The sequence below is a fragment of the Perissodus microlepis genome, chromosome 16 (genome assembly GCF_051167445.1).
Source record: "Perissodus microlepis isolate ML-2025 ecotype Zambia chromosome 16, ASM5116744v1, whole genome shotgun sequence".
Classification (NCBI taxonomy): domain Eukaryota; kingdom Metazoa; phylum Chordata; class Actinopteri; order Cichliformes; family Cichlidae; genus Perissodus; species Perissodus microlepis.
Window position 1 is genome coordinate 6321758 of NC_140476.1, and position 27144 is coordinate 6348901.

At 38.2% G+C, this 27144-nt stretch overlaps 1 protein-coding gene across 5 annotated transcripts; it reads left to right on the plus strand.

The window, feature by feature from the left end:
* The first annotated feature begins 665 nt into the window (after positions 1 to 665).
* Positions 666 to 26722, plus strand: pms1 (PMS1 homolog 1, mismatch repair system component). 5 transcript variants are annotated; one of them, XM_084908164.1, is made up of 13 exons: positions 666 to 753; positions 1938 to 2084; positions 4736 to 4918; positions 5014 to 5116; positions 6244 to 6407; positions 13044 to 13160; positions 15706 to 15828; positions 15938 to 16084; positions 16188 to 16960; positions 21578 to 22036; positions 22185 to 22315; positions 26176 to 26336; positions 26422 to 26722. In XM_084908164.1, exons 2-13 carry the CDS (start codon positions 1953 to 1955, stop codon positions 26620 to 26622), a joined length of 2694 nt encoding a protein of 897 aa, XP_084764290.1. In that variant the 5' UTR covers positions 666 to 753; positions 1938 to 1952; the 3' UTR covers positions 26623 to 26722. The 5 variants fall into 5 exon arrangements, with proteins under 5 accessions (XP_084764290.1, XP_084764292.1, XP_084764291.1 ...); XM_084908166.1 differs by having other exon boundaries at positions 669 to 753; positions 1941 to 2084; XM_084908165.1 differs by having other exon boundaries at positions 695 to 804.
* The last annotated feature ends 422 nt before the right edge of the window (positions 26723 to 27144 follow it).

A 27144-nucleotide genomic window follows, 5' to 3' on the forward strand; every position in this document is an offset into this window, starting at 1 on the left:
AAGTTAACTTGGTGCCTCCTGGGTGATTTTAAGGCTAGTGTGGCGTGCTGTTACACAAAATTTAATTATTTTTAATATTTAAATATTAATTTAATATGAAAATACATAACAAATGAAAAATAAAGAAATGTCCAAATGGCATGCCTGTTCTTATCCCTGCACACAGGATGTCACATCACATCAAGCAGGTAACATTTAATTTAATTTAATTTAATTTAATATGGGGTGGCATGATGGTTAACACTGTTGCCTAACACCAAGAAGGTCTTTCTGTGGAGTTTGTATGTTAACCCCATGTCTAAATAGGTACCTCAACTTCCTCACACAGTCCAAAGACAACCACTTAGTGGGGTAAGGTTAACAAGTGATTATAAGTTGCCCATAAGTGTGAGTGCAAATGGTTGTCTGTCTCTCTGTGTTAGCTGCCACAGGTGCAGAGGTGCAGAGAATAACATCAAGAGTGAAAGCGAACGTTTAGAAGATGGTAGTGAGACCTGCTATGAATTGTGGTTTGGAGATGGTGCGACAGACAAATTGACAGATTTTTAGATTTCTTGTAAATAAAATGAGAAATAAGAAAAACAATGCCCAAAACTGCCAGCTCTAACTCCGGGCAGACTGCTTTTTAGACTCCGCCTACGCCTGACTTATAGCCAATCAATATGCAGCGAAGGGGGCGGGAAAATAGTAACTTCCGCCTGTGGTTCTCCGTGTCTGTTGTTATGAACAATTGAAGCAGAGAAGCTGTTTTATGTTAGTATTATTTAGCCGCTTTATTGAGCTAATTATGGCTTTGTAACATCTGTACGTAAGTTTGAACTAAAATTGAAATTTAAATCTGAGCTAGCAAGTCTAAGCAGCTTAAAGGAGGTGTGGAGAGCAGTTAGCTAGTCTTAAAGTACAGTTTCATTTTGTGTTTAAAGAAATGTGGATAAATTGTGCCTTAAATGAAGTGAATATATCTTAGTGCCGTTGCTTTTTTGACTGCCTTTACTGGTAAATTATTGTCAGCTGTGATCACTAATTCATCGATATAAAAGGACGTTTTCATGTATCAAGGAGCAGCCAATTTTACAAAACGTAAATACTATTTCTTTAATCAGCAGCAGTAAACGAGTATTTCTGGCAGAAGCGCCTGAAAAGTTAAGGATTCCGTCTACAGTCATCAAGGCAGAGTTGTTAATTAATGTAGATAAAATGTCCCCTTGAAATATCTGCTCTTATTTCCATGTATAGATTTTAACTGCAGGAGGGTCCACTGAAGCTGGTTCAGCATTTCTTTGGGTTTCATGTAGAGAAGTTAAGAGACTGAACTCATAAACACTTACATAGGATGGCCCGCTGTGTTTGAGCAGGCAGCTAAAATAAAGACTGGAGGTGTAAGAAGTTAGGGAGTAACCTGCAGGTTTCTGGGTTGAGATTTTTGTACAGGATTCCTGATTTTTAAAAATCACATAAATACAATAAATCTAATTAGTGACTTCAATAAACTAAAAAAGTTTGAATCATGCACGCCCCTAATACACAGTGAGTGTCGACAAACTGAAGAATATTCTTGTACTGTACACTGAAAGAAAGGGAAATACTTGGACACGTTTTTCTTTATATGTTTGTGTACAATTTTATGAACTTGTCTACCCACTTCAGCGCAGATTGCATGTATCTGATGAGCTTAAAGCAGTCTGACACCACTGAAAATGTGGATAACCAAGATCATATAAATATTACATTTAATAAAATTGGTCAGAGGACACAAATCCCCTTTTGGGGGACATCCAGGATAATATTCTGCCGAATCAAATATGTGGTGTTACCCACTATTGCAAGGGATCAAAAGAAAGATCAGAAGCACGTTTATAAGGGCTATCCCTTGGCCAGCTATTCTCCTATTATTCTTGTGACTAGATGTGCCACTAAATCCAGATGTTTCACCTTAGCAGATAACTGTAGTCATGAAGCAGCTGCCCCCGGACACTGTGCGTCTGCTGTCCAGCTCCCAGGTCATTACCTCTGTGGTGAATGTTGTCAAAGAGCTGATCGAGAATTCCCTGGATGCTGGAGCTTCAAGCATTGATGTTAAACTGGTAAAGTACTTAATTACAGCTAATGTTACAGGGGAAAAAAAATAATTTATTTAAAAACCTTGATTCATGCAGAAGCAAATTCAATTCAATTCAATTCAATTCAATTCAATTCAATTTTATTTATATAGCGCCAAATCACAACAAAAGTCGCCTCAAGGCGCTTCATAGATACAGAGAAAAACCCAACAATCATATGACCCCCTATGAGCAAGCACTTTGGCGACAGTGGGAAGGAAAAACTCCCTTTTAACAGGAAGAAACCTCCGGCAGAACCAGGCTCAGGGAGGGGCGGCCATCTGCTGCGACCGGTTGGGGTGAGAGAAGGAAGACAGGATAAAAGACATGCTGTGGAAGAGAGACAGAGGTTAATAACAGATATGATTCAATGCAGAGAGGTCTATTAATACATAGTGAGTGAGAAAGGTGACTGGAAAGGAAAAACTCAATGCATCTTGGGAATCCCCCGGCAGCCTACGTCTATTGCAGCATAACTAAGGGAGGATTCAGGGTCACCTGGTCCAGCCCTAACTATATGCTTTAGCAAAAAGGAAAGTTTTAAGCCTAATCTTGAAAGTAGAGATAGTTTCTGTCTCCCGAATCCAAACTGGAAGCTGGTTCCACAGAAGAGGGGCCTGAAAACTGAAGGCTCTGCCTCCCATTCTACTTTTAAATACTCTAGGAACAACAAGTAGGCCTGCAGAGCGAGAGCGAAGTGCTCTAATAGGGTGATATGGTACTACAAGGTCATTAAGATAAGATGGGGCCTGATTATTTAAGACCTTGTATGTGAGGAGCAGGATTTTGAATTCAATTCTGGATTTAACAGGAAGCCAATGAAGGGAAGCCAAAACAGGAGAAATATGCTCTCTCCTTCTAGTCCCTGTCAGTACTCTTGCTGCAGCATTTTGGATTAGCTGAAGGCTTTTCAGTGAGTTTTTTGGACATCCTAATAATAATGAATTACAGTAGTCCAGCCTGGAAGTAATAAATGCATGAACTAGTTTTTCAGCGTCACTCTGAGACAGGATATTTCTAATTTTAGAGATGTTGCGCAAATGGAAGAAAGCAGTCTTACATATTTGTTTAATATGTGCGTTGAAGGACATGTCCTGGTCAAAAATGACTCCAAGGTTCCTCACAGCGTTACTGGAGGCCAAGGTAATGCCATCCAGAGTATGAATCTGGTTAGATACCATATTTCTAAGATTTTCAGGGCCGAGTACAATAACCTCAGTTTTATCTGAATTAAGAAGCAGAAAGTTAGCGGCCATCCAGGTCTTTATGTCTTTAAGACATTCCTGCAGTTTAACTAATTGGTGTGTGTTATCTGGCTTCATGGACAGATAGAGCTGGGTGTCATCTGCATAGCAGTGAAAATGTATGCTATGTCTTCTAATGATGCTGCCTAAGGGAAGCATGTATAATGTAAACAGAATTGGTCCTAGCACTGAACCCTGTGGAACTCCATAATTGACCTCAGTGTGTGAAGAGGACTCTCCATTTACATGCACAAATTGGAGTCTATTAGATAGATATGATACAAACCACTGCAGTGCAGTACCTGTAATACCTACAGCATGTTCTAATCGCTCTAATAGGATATTATGGTCGACAGTATCGAACGCTGCACTGAGGTCTAGCAGGACAAGCACAGAGATGAGTCCACTGTCAGAGGCCATAAGAAGATCATTTGTAACCTTCACTAAAGCTGTTTCTGTGCTGTGATGAGCTCTGAAACCTGACTGAAACTCTTCAAATAAACCATTCCTCTGCAGATGATCTGTTAGCTGTTTGACAACTACTCTTTCAAGGATTTTTGATATGAAAGGAAGGTTGGAGATTGGCCTATAATTAGCTAAGACTGCTGGGTCTAGAGATGGCTTTTTGAGTAAAGGTTTAACCACAGCCAGCTTGAAGGCCTGTGGTACATAGCCGATTATTAGAGATAGGTTGATCATATTTAAGATCGAAGAATTAATCAATGGCAGGACTTCTTTGAGCAGTTTTGTAGGAATGGGGTCTAAAAGACACGTTGATGGTTTGGAGGAAGTAATTATTGAAGTTAACTCAGAAAGATCAATTGGAGAAAAAGAGTCTAACTTAACATCAATGGTACTAAGAGTAGCTGTAGATAATATTACATCTGTGGGATGATTACTGGTAATTTTTTCTCTAATGATAAAAATTTTATTTGTGAAGAAGTTCATGAAGTCATTACTAGTTAACGTTAAAGGGATGGTTGGCTCAACAGAGCTCTGACTCTTTGTCAGCCTGGCTACAGTGCTGAAGAGAAACCTGGGGTTGTTCTTATTTTCTTCAATCAGTGATGAATAGTAAGATGTTCTGGCTTTGCGGAGGGCTTTCTTATAAAGCAGCAAACTATTTCTCCAGGCTAAATGATGATCCTCTAATGCAGTAACCAGTCTGATTTCCAGTCTGATTTCCTCCAGTTAATTACCCCTGTTAGTGTATTTTACTTGAATTTATAATCATATTTATTTAACATTAATGATGCAATGATTATGAATAATGATGTGAGTGAAAATAAATCATTAATATTAGAGCATTTTGCTGCTGCAGTCACTGTTCAGATCGTAACAGCTTTGAGTTTGATTTCCCCTCATGTTGCACTAATTTTATTGACATTTTAGGAAAATTTTGGCCTGGACCGCATAGAGGTTCGTGATAACGGGCAAGGAATCAAAGCTGTAGATACTCCTGTGATGGCTGTGAGACATTTCACCTCAAAGATCTGCAGACATGAAGACCTGGAGCATCTGGAAACGTACGGCTTCAGAGGGGAGGCGCTGGGTTCCATTTGCGCCGTGGCTGAGGTGTTCTATTAAAACTCAAACACTCGTGCTGTGTAAATTACAGCCGCTGACACCTCAATGTGGCTAAACTGAAGTTTTGTGTCATTTCCCTTCAGGTGGCTGTTACCACAAAGACAGAGGAGGATGAAATCAGCACCCAGTACACGATGGACTTGACAGGGAAAATTGTTTCCCAGAAGCCGTCTCATTTAGGTCAAGGTACGGCACAGACAGCAGAGCAACAAGGAAAACTTCCTTTTTAAAAAATATCTAAAAAAAGAAAATGAAGTTGCTTCAGATATGAGGGCAGAATTTATTTTAATCCCGGTGAACAGGAAACTTAATATTGATGTTTACAAAATCAGCCAGCAGACACATTATAAACAGTGCTGTTCATTAATTATTATTGGAAAAATAGAAGTGTTTTACTTTTATGGAAATATGAATATCAAAAATTTAAAAACATCAAACACCACCCATCACAAAAGTTCTTAAATAGGTTAGCTCAATAAGAAAAATTAAAATGAAATATGACAAACCAAAAATAGTTCAGTAAGGTAAACTCTATAGAGAAGAGCAAAGGTCAGGAAAAATCAGAGTGTAATAAAGAAAAAGAAAAAGAAATAATAATAATACATTGATTGTATGGAGGACCAAAATTTAAAAAAAAAACAAAAACCTTTCTCCTTATTCTCCTCTCTGTTTAACTTCCAGTTTATTTTGAAATTAATTGATTAGTGCATTTATTGATTAACTTGATTATATTTGCTTTGGAAAAATAAAATAGAAGTAATTCAAGTGTATTTATTTCTCTATTTTCTTTTTAATCTTCTTTTAAGGATTTCTTCTTCGTTATGTGTAACAAAAAGAAAAATAAATAGGGAAATCTATAAAAATAGGAAATAATAAATCAGTGATGCTATCACACAAGTACACTTGTTTATTGTGTGTTAAATTGGAAAATGCAAGTCTGCGTCCATAACTGTGCAAAACATACTAGATTTACAATTACACAAATACTCTGTTTAGTTACTCTATTTATTGTTTAATTGTATAAAATGTCCTTTAATGATGGAATAATAAAACAGGAATATAAATCAATGGACGAGTTTAATAAAGGTAAAAAAAAAATACAAGAACAAGTGAAAACAAATGTCAGTTTACATCAGTTTTTAAGCTAACTTTAGATATAATTTTAGGCTATTTTTGGTGTGTTAATACATTTAGTATTTTATTTATGTACATACTTTTAATTTTTGCAATTTTTTGTCTGCCATATTATCAACTCTAATTGTTGCATGAAAATATAATTTTAGGTCACCTACTCTGTTCTGTTTCTTTTGCAGGGACGACAGTGAGTGTAATGAAACTTTTTAAGAACCTTCCAGTGAGACGTCAGCGTTTCTCTTCTACCAAGAAGTGCAAAGAGGAGCTGAAGAAGGTGCAGGATCTGCTGATGGCCTACGCCATTATCAAACCGGAGCTGAGACTCATGCTCGTTCACAATAAGGTCAGTAACTCCTCCACACAACTTAAGAAGAGAAATAAAAATTACTTATATACAACCTTTAAAAACAAAGTGCTAGTACATACAGGCAAGGCAGAGCACACACCAGATATTAAAGTAATAAAAAAAAGAAAATGCAAATAAAAATACAACGAAAAAGAAAGATTGATGAAAGAAGAAAAACAGCAACATAGATTTATATACCAAGACAAATTAAAACTGTTAAGTAAAGAAGCTTAATAAAATAAATTAAAAATAACAGAATAAAATGGGTCTAAATAAGATAAGATAAGATAGGATAACTCTTTATTGTCATTGCACAGTCATACATAATACAATAGTACAATGAAATTGAAAAACTGTCCCACGTCGGCACTACACACAACACAACACAACACAACACAACACAACACAGTAACTTAAGTAATAAAAAGAAGAATAAGTGTATGCTTATTGCACATTGTTATTATTGCACCTTATTATTATTACAATAATATAATACAAAAAAGAAAGATGTATTTAATGAATAAAAATCAAAATATAATGCAATAAAGAACTTAAGGTATTGTATTGTAGTAAGCTTGTCCAATAAGTGGTGCAGATGGTGGTAGAGGGTGGTATTTGACTCCTCCATCTGCTGATGGAGGAATCCAATTTGAAGCTTGATTCAAACAGCAAACTTATGAATTCTCAAGTAACGTGGATGCATTCCCATATCTAGCAGTTCAAAACTAAGACCACAGAATTAGTAACATTGCACTTTTCCCTCATAGTCACACCATATTACTCTTTACTGCTTTACTGGAGATTAATGTCACACGCAAGTTTGGCCAGGAAGTAATTAAGACACTTATACAAGTAAAGATGGAGATGAGTATCAGTCATATTCCACTGTGGTTACAAAAAAACACAACGCCTTTGTATACAAGCACCCTGATTTAAAGCTTTAGCTTGATGCAACCACTAGGTGTCCGCCTTAGCCTTCAGATGACATTCCCTTTAGCTGAAAATCCCCTTCAGTTTTTTATATATTAATATGGCATGTATGTGTGATGGGACTATAGATGCAACTAGCTGCTGTATCTGCAACTCTTTCACTTTATTTGTGACCATGTATAGAGTGTGAGAGAGGTTGTGTGTGTGAGACAGACCATGTTTACATATCTTAGTGGTGACCAAAAATTGGAAGTCTACTATGCTTGTGGGGACCAACAGCCCTTATGGGGACAAAATCCCCATAAGTCCCCATAAGTTTGAAGGCATTTTTGAGACTCAAAATGTGGTTTTAGTGTCAGGGTTAGAATTAGGTTACGGTTAGGTGTAGGCTAAGGATTAGGATTAGGCATTCATTTTTTGATGGTTAGGGTAAGTGGCTAGGGAAAGCATTATGTCAGTTAGATGTCCCCACAAAGATATGAAAACACGGCATGTGTGTGTTCTCTGTGTTGTTGTTTACCTTTTTTATACACAGGTCTCTATTGATAAAAAGTTCTCTTTCTCAGTAAGACAGACTGATTAAATTAAGGATTTGAAAATAAATGTACTGTTTTGTAGCCATCTTGATAACACTGACATGTATCAAGACTCTGAAAACCTCTTTAGGATTACATACTGTTAGATTGTCAGTTAGTTAAGTTGTCTTCACTATTTTGATTAATGCCATTACTATCACTCCTCCTACTGTATCTGGGGGGTGCAAAGACAATGCAATACATTAAGTAATATGTTTTAGTTTTAATGCACAAGTGTATTTTTTTTTATTGAGTAGTATATTGGTCCATTTTGGGGGATTAACAAAAATCAAACAAAAAATTGATTAAATACTGGAAGAGAGAGCTAAGTAATAAAGCCATTACACTCTTTTTTCATCCAGATTTCCTTACAGCTGTAAGATGTTCGGGCATCTTTTGCCCTTTGTCCTTGTGGTTGTGTCCTCAGATGTGTAAACGGACAATTACAGGAAAATATCGAGAAGCTTGGCCGACCTGTTTGAAGACAGAAATTGTCTCTGGCCTCCTGCTGGTTTCTTGTCAGTGCTAATGCGAGTCGGTGAGCTGTGAAATTGTTAACGTGTGATGGAAAATCTTCATTTAGCTTCTACAGGCGCTCCAGAAACACTAAAGATTTTATCAAGGCGAGAAAGACGAACCGAAACACTGCAAGACTAGTGAACATTTTCTACATTTAGGTTGATAAAAATTTCACTCATTAATAAATAAACTTAAAATAAAAACATGCAAAAGAATATATTTGTTTCCAGTAAGGTTCAAACAGCCGAGTTTAAACAGAAACAGCTCAAGCTTTGATTAATTGCCTTATTATTTTTTATGTTCGTCCTTTTTGGTTCTAGTAATGTCAAAAAATCTTAACGTATCTCTTTTGAATGACTTATTTTGTACGATTTATTGTACTTTTTCTTAAAGAGAAAGAAAAGACATTTTGATCCGTGTTGGCTTCAAGGTACATAAATAAGTAAAATAGTCCAAAACCAAAAGATACTAAAGAAATGGTGACATAAAATAAATGAAAATAATAAAAACGTCACATCTGAGAAACTCGAACCTCAATCTTTTGTTCTGAAATGTTTGATTGAGAATCTTTAAACAGGATTAGATGATGTACAATAAAACCTGCAGACATTTTACAAATACTTGTGATGCAACAGTCTGTCAGATGGTGATCAAAATAGTATAATTAATGCAACTAATTGCTGAAACAAAACCTCTGTGAATGGCAAACACACAACAGAGATGTCTAACAATTTAAGGGGAGCATGTTCTGGATATTTGAGGATCTCTTTTAGTGGTAAATGTCATTAAGTGAGAGAGCTCTAATATTTGTTTGATTGATTGGTTTGTTTGGTAGCAAGATTACTTAAACATTTATGAAGAGATTTGCTTTAAATTTTGACCAGAAGTGGGGCTTTTGGAGTCAATCTGGATCTGAATTCAGGGATTTTTTGGAAGGTCTGTTTTACCTGTGCAGTTAATTGAATTTTAATTTCAGCTATATTTTTACCCTCCACCTTTTACTGAAAGAAGGTAATATAGATCAAAATATTATTGTGCCACATTCAGTTTTCCAATCACAAAATTCCAGATTCACTCCCTGCCACATTCCCACTAGCCTGCAGCAGATTTACTGCATTCATGTAGTGTTGAGTTTATTTAGTTGAATTACAATTAAAGCTCATGGAAGTCTAATAATAATACATTAATGCTTTTATTTATTTTTCAAAGTTTAATAAATCCACTGTTGTTTTCTGAGAATGATTGTGTTAAACAATCATAATATCGATTCTCATTTCATTCCTAGTACAAGGCCACTGACGTTTTTGTATGCCTTTCCCTGCACTGTCTGTCTTATCAGGGTTATTGTCTCACTCTTATCTACGGCTGTTTTGTTTTTGTCTTTTTTTTGCATTAAGAAAAATTACTGTAATTGCCAGAGTTACCAAAATAATTGTGATTGATATTTACTTTAATCAGGCAGCAGCCCTGATTGCAAAATACTTTGCGTCATCACTTCACAAATGCATATAACATTTAATTTAAAAAAAACACGTGAAATGTCGTCTTGATTTTCTCAAGAAAACTCACAAATTAATCCAGATCCAGGGACTGAATTCATGCCTGGTCTGGGGGCAATTTACAGCCTTGGAGCCACAGTGCCTCTGGATGCTGCTGCAAGAAAAATGTTACCAAGTGCATCCATGAACATTACAGCATGATGTAGCAGACATCATTGTTTGGGCTTGCAGAGAATGCTATAGTTCAAATTACTTTAAGAGCAAACATCGATGCTCTGAGAGGCGTGAATCCCTAACATGTGTTGCCATTTGTTTGGCTCTTTTAGCAAATGGTAGCAATTTGATTGTTGGATGAGTTTGGCTAACACAAGCTTAACTGAACATAAATAACACGTGTACTTAAGTAATGTAACATCTTTCACAATGTCTAATGTTATTTAATTAACTGTGAAGAGATGGATCATAAATAAACACTGACCTAACAACAGTCATTAATTCTCATTAGTTATATTCAGGTTGCATGTTTTCCAGCGTGAAAAACTGAAAAGTAAAATTAAGTCATTTTGTGGGATTTTTGGTTTTAGACCAGAGACGTATTTGGTCTTTTTTTTTATAATTTAGAAGTGTACCGGTTTAGATATTTATTAATTTATTCCCCAAATTTGGAAAGGCCTGTGTAGCAGTAAAAAAGGTGACCATTTTTAAATAAAGTAAGATAACATGGAGAAATAGAGTAAAATACTATTTCAAAACATAAAATGTCCCAAAAGACAAGAAGATTTTTTTAAGTAAAAATGTAAATAAAACATCAAAAAAGAAATAAAAACACAAGAAAATAAATCAGAATACATAGTACAAGTCAAGCAAAATAAAACATCTTAATTGAGAACTAAAGGGGACAATAAAATATGATTAAAAAAGTATTAAAAAATGGCTTAAATAGGTAAAGGTATGACAACATGGAACAAAATTCTTGGTTCTCATATATAGACTCAGTATTTTTAATAATGTAAGAGTTAGTATTTTTAAATGTATGATGACAATATGTCGGAAAAATATGATACAAAAAGCACTATATGCAGTTTTTGGACAAGGATGTTTTTCTTTTTTGGAGCTTTGCCTCTGTACACATTACATTGTATGAAGGGAAAATGGGGATTTAAGAAAAGTATTGGAACAGGTGAGGTCTATTCCCTCATTATTTCATAACAGTCTAAAAAGACCAAAGATCTGAAATTATTCTAAGTGCTTGCATTTGGTAGCTTTTTACTGGAACTGCCAATATGAGATCCAATGAGATGCTAGTGAATGAAGTCATCGATAGGCTGAAAAACCAAAATCCATCTATTAGAGAGAACAAAAGCTATAGAAGTGGCTTAAAAAGAACTAATACACCAGCCAGCCCAGCAACACTGAAAAGGCTGAAAGATTACAGAAGACAAGTGTGGTTGAGCACAGAATAATTTCTATGGTTAAGAAATACAATTTCACAACATCGTACGAAGTCAAGAGGGTTAGATGAGGAGGTGGATGTATCATTTGACACAAAGTCAAAGTCTACAATCAAGAGATGTTTTCATGGATGGAAATACAGAGGGTTCACAATAAAGTGCAAACCAGTGGTTACACTCAAGACCAGGAAATAAATAAAAAGTAAATTAAAAAGAAATATTGCATGTTCCTGTAGTAGTGGAGCAGAGTCCTGGAGAAAGTGTTGCTTTCTGTGAATAGAGTGGTCAGGAGTATCCGCAATGCAGAAGAGTTTGTTGTGTGATCTCCTGTTCACCACAACTCCAAATTTAAGCTATTGTTACTTGTTTCACTACATAGACATTTTCGTCTCTTACCCATCAGGCACCCCAACACAAATACAGCTGACTGTGGCTGCGATTTGGGTGATTATAATGCCTGAGTTAAGTTGCTGATCACAGCTGCGGACTTGACCTCGGCTTCAGTTTCAGGCTGCAGCCAGTTTGTACACAGAAGTGTGTAGGTGGTGCAGGTCAGGGAAGGGAGCACACGACCACCATATAGCTTTCATAGAAATCAATTTGGAGTTCGTCAGGGGAGGGTACTGAACCCATTTTGTGCAATCAGCACTTAGTTGCCCCCTATCCTTTATCTCCAGCTCTGCCATTTGGCCTGTGTCATGTTTCATAGTTTCTTCAGGAACTGTTTACAGGAGTTATCCGTTTACAGGTGCCAACTTTAATTTAATATCTGAGACACGTCCTGCAACACAGTGTGTGCTTTTAGAAATCAACACCCAGGAGATAAATTCACTGGTAGACACATAGTGATGTTAACATATTTTGCACCTAAAATATTTTCTGAACTGTGGTGCTGCTGAAAATACAGCAGTGAGTTTTTTTCTTGATTACTTATTTGAAAAATGTACACATTTAGAAATTTATGTGGAGAAATCTTTTTAAATGTATTTATTTTTTAATTTTTTTCCAAGCTTTAATTACTACATTATGTTAAACGTTTTCACAGCATTAGGGGGTTTATACAGTGTGATTGTCGATGAAACTTGCTTTTTAGTACAGTGGACCTATTTTTGCTTTTCCTTCTTTTTCTGTCTTAAGCATCCCGTTCCAATGATATACACACACACACACATACATATACATACATATATATATATATATATATATATATATATATATATAATTCATTCTGGCAGTCAGCATGCTTAATAGTCTTATTCCTGCTTCCCTGTAGCAGTCATGGTTTTCCAACTACCATTGGACAACCTGCAACTTGGCCCTGCAAGACTACTCATGTGAAATTAACTACAAATCCCTGTTTCATTACTCTTTATTGTTTGGCTATATTGTTATGTGCATATATGTGTATTTTACCAAAGGTTCCTTTGTTTCTTCTTTTCCTACTTTTTTCTGACCTTTTTGAGTCTCAGCCCTGACAAAAATTCAGTTTTATAGAAAAGACCAAAACACAGACTATAGCACTTAAAAAAATATCAAAACACTTTAAAAATGTGTCACATCGAAAATTAAATTGTCAAATCTAAGTCAAAGCTAATAAATAAAAACTGTAATAACCTTGACGAGGACTCATGGAGGTGGACGGGTGTCATTTCGTTCCAGGTGGTCCTTTGGCAGAAGGCCAAAGTGGCCGATAACAGAAGCGCCCTCCTCGCCACGCTGGGGCCCGGTGCTATTGCCAACTTGATCCCTTGCCACCATCACCAGGAGCAACCGGAGGTTAGTTAAGGGGAAGCTGTAGAAACTGGAGAAAAGCTGAGCGATTCTGCAAGATGAACACAAACGGTTGTTAACCCTTTTGTGTCCCAAATTCACATTTTAATATTGCAACAAAAGAGACGGCATGAAGTGCACAGAACCCTGACGGACGATTGTCATGAGTTCAGATCTGCACACTGCCCCTGTCCCGCCTCAAGCGCACACATCTACTCATTGCTTGAACCTCATGCTGCTTCTCCTGTGGCCCCGTTGCCCTTCATTACGCAGACGTTTGTGTTCGAAAAGCACAATTTCCCCTCGCTCACCTTGAAAGCTTGATGTCAACAAACACATCCTGAGATCCAGATCAGTTAAAATATTGTGTAACATTGCAGCATGCATAACAGGACTTCTCAGAGTCAGTGTTGCTAATGTTATGCAACACTAGCGCTCAAAAACCTAAGAAAATATTTGAAAACAAGTTAAAAATAACCAGATCTGCACTGGTGATGATTAATGATTACGACCTTAGGACCTTAGGCTTAGCTGCCAATACTACATTTAATGCCTGGATATGATGGATAATTTCTGCAGAGCAAATGGGAGCATGCACGTTATACTCGATTGTGAGCTAATAACCTCATCATGAACGCCTGGTCTCAAGCCAGCAAATGTGGTCAGTTGGTGGCTGGCCAACAATTTCTTTGCCCTTTTCTCTTGAGTTCTTTCCTGATGAGGGCTGAGTGATTTTTGTTAGCTAAGCTTTGCTCTGCAGATTGTAGTTGAATTACCGTCGAGCTGTAACTTTCTGCTTGGTCACGGTAGGTGTCATGTGGCTCCTACCTGCTGTCAGGCTCCAAACTAATCTATTCTGACAGATATGGAGCAGCCCTTTTCACCCTGTTTCTCTCTCATTTTCCCCTTTGTTGTTGTTATTTTCCTGCTTGGTGCCCGGTTATGAGAACAACCTTTCACCTTTTCCTCTTACTCCCCGTAGCAATGAAAGGGAACTTTTCTCCACCTTGTCCCTAAGAACAAAGCTTCAGTGATCAAGGGGACCGGGTTGACAATTTCTCCAGCCTCGCTAGGGGAGAGCTGTAAGAGCTGTTCCTCTGCAGAACAAAATGTGACACTCGCTTTTTGCCAGCTTGACTACACATAGCCGAGGCCCTTTAGGGCCAGAGGTGCCATTCGTACACTCATAAAGTGACCCTAATGAGCAGAAATGGAGAAACGCATGTGTGCCCTGACCTGAAACAGCAGTTCATTTATTAACTTCATTGGCGTGCGCTGCTGCTAATAATGAGCCTGAGACCATGTGGAAACAAGCATAGCTGTTGACTCCTCGCGATCTGCTGAACATTAATAGTTTTCCATAATTTCTTACTAGCTTGCATTCATAATGGAGTTTTAAGTACAGTTGTTGAGGTTTATGCTGAGTCGTCGATTTTAGCTCATTAGGACCCCCTCTGGCATGATTTTGGGTAAAAGGTCATCATGTATGATGCTGAGTTTTAATGGGAAAATGCTGAACACCAGAAACAGGCCTGCATGTAGAAGAGGGAACTTTGGTCCTCTTTTATGAGTCTGATCATTTTAACCCGTAAAATATCATAACCTTAATATATGGACAACAGAATTGTGCAGAATTAGAGAGAGACGAAATGGAAATGTGGCTTTAGTGCTCCTCTGGCACAGTGTGAGGAGAGACTTTATGAAAAGTGAAGCCAATGTCTTAAACCTGGTTGGTCTTACCTTCACCTGGCCACAAGCAATAGATGGCTGAAAGAATAAGATGGCAAAAGTGAGCTTCTTCTGAAGGGAACTCAGAGTAGAGTCACTGCTCCTCCGCACTGAAAAGAGCCAGATGACGTGGTTCAGGCATCTGACCAGTTAGCATTGTAAACCCCCTTTAGGTGAGGTGTTTCTCACATGTCCAAACTGGTATAAGATCTTGGGGCAGACCAGTGATACACTGGAGATATTATGTATCTCATCTAATAATAATAATAATAATGGATTGCATTTATATAGTGCTTTTCGGGACCCCTCAAAGCGCTTTACAATACCACTATTCATTCACTCTCACATTCATACACTGGTGAAGGCAGCTACAGTTGTAGCCACAGCTGCCCTGGGGCAGACTGACAGAGGCGAGGCTGCCATATCGCGCCTTCGGCCCCTCTGGCCATCACCAGTAGGCGGTAGGTGAAGTGTCTTGCCCAAGGACACAATGACCGAGACTGTCTGAGCCGGGGCTCGAACCGGCAATCTTCCGATTACAAGACGAACTGCCAACTCTTGAGCCACGATCGCCCTCATCTGGCATGGGAACATCTCCATATCACCTTGAAAGAGCTTGGGGAGGTAATGGGAAGAGCAAGATCTTTATTTAGCCTGCTGTACATCCTATACAAGCGATGGAAAATAGATGAATGATGTTATAGTGCTTTTGTTTCTTTTTGGATTTTTATTCCTGTTTGACTTATTTTTAGTTTTTAATGCATGGCATACCTTTTCTTATTAGCCTTCTTTGTGTTGGATAACTAATTTTTCTTTTTCTCAGATTCTTTTGGAGGGCTTTTTCCCAAAGCCTGGAGCTGATTACTCCTCTACGAGCACTTCTAACCCTGACAAAACATTTATATTTGTCAACAACCGGCCAGTCCAGCACAAAGAAATAATGAAGGTAAACTCATTTTGAATAAAACAATCAATAAATACATTTTTATGGATTAAAAACTTTTTTTGTTTGTTTGTTTCTCTGCAAATTTTATTTTTTTGTGATTGGCCATCAGCTGTTGCGTCAGCACTATACTGCTCAGTATGCAGACGACCAAGCCAGAAATCGATATCCCACCCTTATGCTTAAAATTTCTGTTCCACCTTCATCAGTGGACGTTAATCTGACGCCAGACAAGACTCAGGTTCTTCTTCATAACAAGGTAACCACAAAGCTCAAACTTAATCAAAGTGAGTTGCAGTTTATTTGTTTGGCTGTAGAGATTCCTGAGGAAGGAAATTGACCTTTTGTCATCTGTTTTTTAGGAGACTGTATTGACTGCAGTAGAGGCATTGCTGGTTTCTCTCTATGGATTTCGGCCTACCGCTGATCTCCCAGCTGACAAACACCTCAGCTCTGAGCCATTTCCTTCGCCATCTAGTCCTTTGCAGGCTGACAGTGAACGAAATGCAGAGAATAGTCACAGCAATGATAGCGTCCCCAGAGACGGACCCAAACAATCGAGAGCTGACACCTCGCTGGACCGCCAGGCCTCAAACTGCAGCTCCTCTTCTTCTATAGCAGATGACTGGATTGTAAACCAGATTCCAGCTGATCTTGAGTCTAACTTTTCTCTTTATGATGATGAAATGTCTCAGACGGTGACAAAGCCAGCAAGCAAATCCCCGGAGAGACTTGTGGACAATAAAATGACAGCTGCAACTATAAGCAAAGTCCAAATTTCAGCTGAGGACTGGAGCCGGGGGACCGCTCTTACTGACCCGGTATCAGGAGAACCCCTGCAGCCTGTCATAATTCATCGACCTACAAAGCAGAATCACTCTGTCCCAGATGAGGCCAAGAGTGAGAGCAGCTCAAGCAAAAAGACATTAAATGCCATCACGGAGAAGCGAGCTGCCCTGACAGCCTATGACATGATCAGCAACCGCACCATGAGGGCACCGTTGTCTCCTGTCGCTATTTTTGAGAAGGAAGCCAGAGCCGAGGTCCTGAGAGAGAAACCCACAGCCAGCCTGCAGGACATCAGCGTCGCTATCCATGAGAGGTGGAAAAATCTGAGGGAGGAAGACCGTAAGAAGTGAGTTTCCAGACCTTCACCTTTCTGAGTTTCCATCTCTTGTTATTTGCAAGGCAGAGATGGAAGAGAGGAAAGTCTGACCTGCCATTTGCATGTGAGAGGCCTGCTGTGGAAATTTTATTGATACGAGCTGTATTTCTAATTTCCACACAACTTTGCCTAATAGGGGGTGAGGTAACATAGATTTCCGTAGTGCAACAGGTATTCCTAATGATGATATGTCCCCTCTTGGTCTGTCCAGAGGGTCACATCTCATTTCTATTTAAATTTGGCAAATTAAAGCTTCAAGTTTGTTTTCTCTTTCCATGCATATCGACTAAACACAGGCATTAACTACTGATTTAATTTATACTCACTGATATAAACTCCTGTTCACTCAATTTTAATTAGAGACCATTTCCAGACTCGCACATGTCCCTTTGTCCACTTAAAAATCTCACCTACACTTACACCGCATAAGTGGCATGAGGACTGACACATAGTTGGCTAGTCAAGGGCAGACTTGGCGCAGCACACATGGAGGTAATGAGCATTTGTGTTTGACCCCGGCTCCCCTCAGAGTCAAAGGATTGGCATTAATGAAGGTTAGATGAGGACGGATATATTAAAATAAATAAACAGAAAAAAAAGCAAATGTTTAGTTTTATTCTTGAATTTGAAAGGATAATACACAAAAAGATGAAAAAAATTGCCTTAGCTCTTACCTCTCTTTGCAGTCCCTGGCCAGTTATGCGCATTATTTAATAAGCTATAAAATATAAATACCTGTCAGCAAGATACAAGATATAAGAAGATAGTCTCATTAAATATTCATCCAAAAAGGGTTAAAATACTTGCACACTACATTTCCAAAAGTATTCACTCATCCAAATCATTGAATTCAGGTGTTCCAGTCACTTCCATGGCCACAGGTGTATAAAATCAAGCAGACTGCTTCTGAAAACATTTGTGAAAGAATGGGTCGCTCTTAGGAGCTCAGTGAATTTTAGCTTGGTACCACGATAGGATGTAACCTGTGCTACAAGTCCAGTTGAGAAATTGCCTCACTACTAAATAATCCACAGTAATCTGTTAGTGGTATTATAAGAAAGTGGAAGTGATTGGGAACAGCAGCAACTCAGTCACAAAGTGGTAGAAAACATAAAACCATAGAGCAGATGCTGAGGGGCATAAAGCACAGAGGTTACCAACTTTCTACCAAGTCAAACGCTGCAGACCTCCAAGCTTCATATGGCCTTCAGATTAGCTCGTCTGCCTTGACATGTGCATAGAGGGCTTCATGGCAAAGGTTTTCATGGCTAAGGAGCTGCAGCCAAGCCTTACATTACCAAACACAAGTGTCAGATGCAATGCTGTAAAGCACGGTACCACTGGACTCTAAAGCATTGGAGACACGTTCTCTGTAGTGATGAACGCTTCGTCTGGCAATCTGATGGATGAGTCTTGGTTTGCTGGTTGCCAGGAGACGGTACTTGTCTGACTGGCATTATGTCAAGTGTAAAGTTTGGTAGAGGGGGTGATTATGGTGTGGGGTTGTTTTTCAGGAGTTGGGCTCAGCCCCATAGTTCCAGTGAAAAGAACTCTTAATGCTTCATAATACCAAGACATTTTGGACAATTTCGTGCTCCCAACTTTGTGGGAATAGTTTGGAGATGGTCCCTTCCTGCTCCAACATGACTGCACACCAGTGCACAAAGCAAGGTCCATAAAGACATGGGTGACTGAGTTTGGTGAGGAAGAACTTGACTGGCCTGCACAGAGTCCTGACTTCAACCCAATAGAACACCTTTGGGGTGAATAAGAGCGGAGACTGAGCCAGGCCTTCTCAACCAACATCAGTGTCTTTCCACACAAATGTGTTTCTGGAAGAATTTCCAAAAATTCCAGTAAACACTCCTAAACCTTATGAAAAACCTTCCCTGAAGGGTTGAAGTTGTTATCTTAGCAATGAAAGGCCCACATTATTATAAACTTTGTGGATTAAGAATAAGATGCCATTCAGGTGTATATGCGTGTGAAGGCACACAAGCAAATACTTTTGGAAATAAAATGTGCATATACATTAAAAAAATTCCCCTCTTGCCCTCCGGGCGCTCTTTGTTTGTCCTTCAATCTCAGTTCCTCTACCAGGGGCTTGGGGACTTGAGTGTCTAGGGCAGTATCTTTACTGTTCCTGGGACTATGCTTTTTTTGGACATCTCATTCCTGGAATCTGTTGGAGCCACTCTCCCAGTTTGGGGGTCACTCTCCCATTCATTTTCCTCCTTAACTGGAGTTGCATTCAAAGTATCTTTCCAACAGTTCCCTATTGTCATCCCATGCCAGCTTATGCCATAGCCTTGTTCCAAAAGCACACTTTTCATCAGTATATCCTGGTTCCTGACCCAGACCTTATTAATCCGGGTGATGTCTGAGCTAGCGTGGCTTCAGTTACAAGTATCTTATCATGTTCCAAAGTAGCCTTGAGTAGCATGGCAGGTCCTAGCCTGGGGAACCCTTACTGGATGCATTCCCTGGCCGGGATTTAAACCCTTAAGCTATTACTGACCTATTGTTCCAGTGACGGTAATATTGGTAGAATAGTTTGTCATCCTCCTGGCTCAAGGTTTGCATTAAACGTGTGCAGTACTTTTCAGTCATTTGTCAATTTGTCATTAGTGACTTAGAAACTGTCCCAGACGCACTGGTACGTGTCAGACTTTGATTTCTAACTGCTGAGATACTACATTACACTGTGTTGCAAACATTTGAACCCAATTATGTAAGATTGCTGCATACCAATTTAAAGTAATTGCAAGGTTGGAAAGTGTGTATCAGCAGATTATAGGATCTTTTAATAAGGTATGGAAGAGCATATGGAAAATGACATCTGTTCAGACTTGTGTTTCACTGTACTGCTGTCTTAACCGTGAAATAAGATAACTCTGCACCTTTCACTTAAGTGGCACGCTAACATGAATTTGTGAAACATGCTATTTAAATAATGAGGTGGTAAAGCATCAGACCTAATGCTCAGATGCAGTATATGGAAACAGGAGTTGATAAAATTACTATTTTGTTAAGGAAAGCACCCAATGTACCCTGGTGTCAACTTCTCAACATGATCTTTGGGAACAAAGTGGTACTCATGATGTAATTTATAACCCCATTAAAAAAATCCTTGAGATGCTGTGTACATTGTAAAGAAAAGCGGATTACAATGATTTGCAAAAATATACATCATTTTGAATGATGTGACAAGCAACAAAAAAACGACTTTATGCTAAAAAAGGAAATACAATTTTTTTTAAATGAAATATCTCAGAGCTGGTTAGGTGAATTCCTAATGTCATTGGTAATAAAAAGAGCATCCTGGAGAAGCTAAGTTTTTCAGAAGATTGGAGCTGCTCTGTAAGAATGTGTGGGCGAAAACTTTTTCTTAGCATTTATTTTGGGCTTTCATCGCTTACAGTATGTGGTATTTCTCAAAGACTGAGAGAGAGGCTGGGATCCCAAAGAAGCTGCCTGTTTGACCAGTTCACCACTCTTTAAATGATTGTGTAGGCAAATAGTTCAAGAATTAATTTTCTTCTTGAGAGAAAATCTCCTCCCGAGAGAGATCATAGGTCATTTTTATCTTATTTTTATCTTTATATGGATAAATTTTAACTGACTTTTATGGAAGAAGTGGTGAACTGTGTTCACTGACCCTGTTTTTTACTGAGCATGTGCAGTGATTTCCACCACACGTCTGATTTTAATGATGTACTTTCCAAAGGCTGAATACTGTGAACATTCGGTACTGGTTTTTTAGTTTTGCTCCTTGCAGAGATTTCACTATATCCGGCTGAAAGCTCCAGCTGCTGAAGTGTTGAATCTGGCACACAAAGTACAAAATATTCAGATTGACAGAGCACAGTTTTTGAGCTTTTTACAGTCTGTTATGTTAGTTTTGCAGTTTTTTTTCAGATAAAGACATTATCTACAACCTGCTTTATAACAGCAAAGTAGTGTTTCTTTGTAACCACAGTAAATTGTTTAATATCAAAAACTGAGACAGAATATTGTTCAAATTGCACTTATTCTTCTCTGTTTTGTAAATGAATGGTTCAGAATCCAGACTTCATTACATGTACAGGCTTGGTTTGGTCATGAGCAGAATGAGTCTGACATCCCTGCTCTGCATTTTCATCTTTTATGATATTATTAACTGTATATGACCCAAAAAGGGTTTTTTTGTTGTTGTTGTTGTTGTTTTCATCAAGAAAAGTTATTTCTAATTAGTTGAACTCATGAACAATCTGTGGATACTCCCTTAAATACTTCTGAAAGACCTATCTGCTCAGGGATGCTTTTAAAAAACAAACAGAACAAAAAAAAACAACCCAGTCAGGCTAGTCCTGTACCTCATTAGTTGTGAGATACTCCACCACCTCTTTTACAGTCTTCTGTTTGCCCCCATCCCAACTTTTCAATGTTTGACATGTTTTTCCACTATGTTCAACTAAAAATACACGTTTATGCTTATCTCATTTCATTCTCTTTGTTTCATTTATGCACACTTTTTAGAAAAGAGTTTTTGATTTAATAGCAGAAACAGCCATAACTACCATTACAAGGCTTGGTTTAACTCTGCAGGTATGAAGAGAAGGCAAAAAAACACCTGGAACATCATGAACAAAGGACTAAGTTGGCCTCAGCTGAGGGCCCCAGAGAGCCTGGTGTGAGGAGCCATATGCAGGGTCAGAAACGTAAGGCCCCGCTGTCCAACCAGCAGCTGCTGGACGAGCTCTTCGCCGCTCAGCCTCAGAAGAAGATGAAGAACCCTGCTCCTAAGCCCTCACAGCCCCTCCCCTGCAGCGTGGCTGCCCTGCGGCTGCAGCTTCAGCGCCTCTCATCCCAGAGCAGCGCAGCGCCGCAGGGCCTCCGTCTTGTAAACCGGCTGGCCTCTCAGAGCGCCTGGGTCATTTTATGTGGTCAGAGGCTCATGTTGTTAAACCCATTTCGAGTGGAGGAAGCTTTGCTGTTTAAGAGACTTCTAGAGAATAATATACTTCCAGCAGCGAGTCTGCAGAACCCTATACAGTTAACAGATGGGTAACGTATCACTCACGTTTCACCAGCAAAGTGCACAGCCAGTTTCTTTGTATAAATGTATGCACATATATGAGAGCTAAGTAAGAAAGAAGTATTTTTACCTTTGTTTTTTGTATGTATGTTAAAATCCTCTTTTTCTCTTTTTTAGAAGCCTTGGAGGGGCTGAATACACAGAGGCTTTGTGCAGCATGGAGAAACAAAGCCCAGAGCTGAATGGAGCCGCCTTCTTTTCTGATCCTAGGCTTGTGGCAAATGGTTTTAAAGTCAAACTCACTCCAGGTACAAAGAATAAATCCAGGAAAAGTTGCTTGACATTATTTTATGAGGATATTACCACAGAAAACCACTCAGGTACTCTGGCTTCTGTTAAAAAGAGAGATTAATTTTATTCTTTGAACAGCTTGGAAGAAAAAAATAAACCAACACATATCAACTTTAAGCTTTCATCAGGGTCTGACAAATCCAATCAGCCTGAAATAAATACCACTCCTGGCAATCTACCTACATAACCCATAGAGGGCGCTAAAAATAAAAGCAGAAGCTCCACAGAATTCAAATTAGAAGAACAAATCATGAGGATGATGATAAAATTCAATAATATTAATTTCCAGGCTACATGAGGAAAATGTAAATATTGCAAACAAAAAGTCCACTAAGTAAACAAGTTGTGTGCAAGAAGTTTCTTGTTTTGTGACTCATGCTTTTGTTAATGTCATAGTTCAGCAGTTAGAAATGTCAAACCTACAGTCCCCGTAACGGGATTACAGGCAATTATGTCTGACAGAGTTTCTCTGTGTCGGATTAGCTGTGAGTAAAATGAAAAACACCCAGTCTTTCACAAGGTTGTTTATCATGTTAAACAATAAATTCTCAATTCTAGTGTTTTTGTTTTTTAAGAGTTTTCAGTAGTAACCTCCAAATGTTCATTTTAAACTTGCCAAAATTACCGATTGATTACTTAACTTTATGCATTTCAACAATGAAAAGGGTGAAGAATTTGTGAGATATTGTGGTAAATGTTAACAGCCAAATAATGCAGTGATGTTGGTATAAGTAACATCCTTCTAGAATCAAGTCTCAGCACTTGGAAGTGGTCCTGATATTCAAATAGTATCTAAACTAATTTTCAGTGGTCACTGAGACCTAACAATAATGTTTTTAAAAGTTTTTTCCTTCCCTGTGGAAGTTTTATTTCTACCACCACCTTTTCTGTTGTAGAAACCTCACATTTTAGTTTCTATTCAGGTATGTTTGAGTGCCTCTCTTCTAATGTGTCTGATATAAATACTGAAAATACTTCATCAAAAACATAATTGTGTTTAATTCAGTTCAATTCATTCTGGATTTTAAAGTCGAGCCAGTGAAGAGAAGCCAGTATAGGAGAATAATTCTTTCTCTTTCTAGTCCCTGTCAGTACTCTTGCTAAAGCATTTTGGATCAACTGAAGGCTTTTTAGGAAGCTTTCAGGACATCCTGATAATAATGAATTATAGTAGTCCAGCCTAAAAGTAATCAATGCATTGACTAGTTATTCACCTTTACTCTGCGACAGAAAGCAGTCCTACATGTTTGTTTATTATGAACTTTGAAGGACATATCCTGATCAAACGTGACTCCAAGGTTCTTCACGGTGTTACTGGAAGCCAAGGAAATACTATCCATTGGTTTTAACCAAGTATCGGGTTAAAATCTTGTTTCTAAGATTTTCTGGGTCGAGAACAATAACCTCAATTTTATCTCATTGTAGAAGCAGAAAATTTGAGGTCATTCAGGTCTTTATATCTTTAAAACATTCCTGCAGCTTAACTAATTGGTGTGTGTTATCTAGCGTCATAGATAGATAAAGTTGGGTATCATCTGCATAGTAATGAAATTGTATGCTGTGCCTTCTAATTATACTGTTTACATTACACAGATAGATTCTGTGTAATGTAAACAGAATTGGTCCTAGAACCCTGTGGAACTCCATAATTAACCTTAGTGTGTGAAGAAGACTCTCTGTTTAGCTTGAGTTGCTGAGACAGCTGGGTCAAATGATAGCTTTTTAAGTTATGGTTTAATTAGTGAATTACTAAAGGTCTGTAGTAAGTAATCCAGTAATAGATGGACTGATCATATTTAAGACTAAAACAGTAATTAATGGTAGGACTTCTTTGGGCAGTCTCGTAGAAATGGGGTCTAGGAGACGCGTTGATGATTAGGAGAAAGTAATCACTGAAGTTAACTCAAAAAAATGAATCAGAGAGAAATGGTTTACCATAGATGTATGAGATGGTTACAAATAATCTAATCTCTAATGGCTAAAATTTTATTTGTGAATAAATTCATGAAGAGTTCTGACTCTTTGTCAGCCTGGCTACAGTGGTGAAAAAACCTAGGGTTCTTATTTTCTTCAATCTGATGAATAGTAAGATGTTCTAGCTTTATGGAGGATTTTATTCTAGTGCAACAAACTAGTTTTCCAAACTAAATGATGATCTTCTAAATTAGTAAGATGCCATTTCCACTCCAGCTTACAAGTTATCTGGTTTAAGGTGCACATTTGAGAGTTATACCAGAGGGTCAGTTACTTCTGATTTGAGGCTTTCTTTTATAAAAGCATCCCTTTCTCATTGTCATTGGGGAGAGTTTCCTGGCCAAGACAAACAACAGTACAGTCAATGGTGGTTGCGTAGACTAGTAAGGCACACAAAAATACATAATAGTATACCAAATGTGTACTGCAAGCATACTAAATGTAAAGGCGATGAACTGCAAAATACAAAAACTACCAAAATCTATGAGTAATCTTATTGACACTGAAAACATCAGTGTAAGTCTTTATATTGGGGCAAAAAACAGGGTTATTAATATTCAAGAAAAACATTTGGCTGAATATTACTTTAGCTTCTGCCTCCACGTCACCTAAACTCACCTTAAATTCCTTCAGTAAGACCAGCTCCTAAAATGTTGCTCGTCAAGAGTTGCTCCCTGCTGGCTATTGGAAAGACTGCAGGTTTAAGGCATGTCAGTGTTGACTTTACTTTTTAGACACAGAATGTTTATATTTTATTTTATATCCAGGCTGTAGTTCAAATCTATGGGCTCTTGTTTAAGGCAGTAGATGAATTTAGCATCAGCACCAAGCCCAACTATAGGATAAATATTGTTTTGAACTGTAAATCATTCAGAGCTATTCTAATAGAGACCGAGAATAAAAATGTGGATCTGTAAATGAGCGAAAGAAATGAGACTATTAAATAAGACTACGAGGATTTATCCCAGCAAACGTTTAAACATGATGTCAGAGTGAAGTAGAATGACTTCCTCAGTTAAACCTCGTTCATCCATGCTTTGATGTTACCTCTTCAATATTTGCCTGCAGAGGGTATACAATGTCCTGTGAGTATTGGTTGTTTTTGTTGCTGGAATGGTTCACCTCAGTTGACATTGGCTCTCTGCCCGACAGCGTGGTCTCACAGTAGGTTTGTACCCCAGTGTGCAGGTGATGAGAATGGTTGCCCTTTAAAAAATTCCAGGAATTTTCATTTGGCACTGCCAGCCTCTGTGGGTGTGCTTGGACTGAAGGCAGCGGTGCATGTAAGATGTTTTCAGTGCACGAAATCTGCTGAGTTTCTTTTGCTTTTGTTATATTCTTGAAAATATCCTTCAAAACTTGTGTATAATTTTTCTGATATTTTAAATTAAATCTGAATATAAAGTAAATGTGTTACTGCCATAGGTAAGTTTATTGTTTTAAGCTATTATTTTCATATAAATATTTAATAGAATAGAGAATGATTTGAACCCTGCAGTATTTCTCTGCACAGATATTTCAAATTGTCCCTGGCTCTCTGGGTTTGTTCTTTTTTTCTTTTTTTTTTTACCATCCAAAGTTGTGTATTAAAAATAATAAATTGTGCATGATTCGCAGTATTTCCTCGTGAAATGAGAAGCCATCATTCTTCCACCCTACAAGACAGCTTCCTTCCAGTCTGCTGGGGCTTCTATTAGTCATTTAACACTCCATTTGGCCCTCTGCTTGTTTGACTTGGTCAACAGTTCGGCTGTAAACCACAATATTTATTTATTATTCTTTCCTGGAGATAGTACTAGCGTCTGGAGTATATTAATCCTTGTTTTCTGCTTATTTTGGCCAGGCGTCACATTAGCCGAGAGACATCTGGAAGTGACAGCAATGGCAGACTGCGTGCCTTTCCTCGGTGTGGAGGACCTCAGGGAGATCCTGACTGCAGTTCTTCACAAGAAAGCCAGAACTGTGCGGGAGTGTAGGCCATTGAAAGTCACAAACTATCTACAAGTGAGAGCTGCTCTGAGTACAAAATGAACACAGCATCACGGTGATATTTTTGCTGTTTAATTTAATTAGAATTTTTCCCTCACAGGGTGAAGCAGTCCGACTTACCCGGCAGCTGCCTACAAATTTATCTAGAGATGATGTGAAGGAAACCCTCCTGCGGATGGAACAGCAGCTGGGTGGCGCCAACCACACCTGCATCCATGGACGCCCTTTTCTTCAGCACCTAACTGACATTCCTACAACAGAACAGGAAGTGAAGGCTTTGCTGAGACCTTTAGAGCTCTAACAAACTAACAATATCTATAAAATTGCTGTTTCATTATAATGTAGATGAGTGTTCTCAATTTGTTATAACCAGAATACATAAAATAAACAAATTTCTGGGCTTTGGGCAATCATGAAATGTGTTTTTTGAAACTTGTATTGTTGGTTTTGTTAATAACAGATTTGATTAGACTCAGAACTGCTATAAAAAGAAATTCAGCATATAATGTGGTCTCTGATTTCCACAGAGCCTTAAAAAAAATAGGGTGATGCTTTGGTGGAAGAACCGAGATTAGACTGGCTCAGAAGTTCTTGATGACAGGTAAACAGGTAATGTTCTCACAATATCAACACTCTTTTTGTATAAGGCTGTAAACATGTTTATGCTGTTATGTTGGACATTTTAACATGAATTAACTCACTTTGGAAATAATAATGATGGATTGCATTTATATAGCGCTTTTCGAGACCCTCAAAGCGCTTTACAATTCCACTATTCATTCTCACACTGGTGGAGGCAAGCTACTGTTGTAGCCACAGCTGC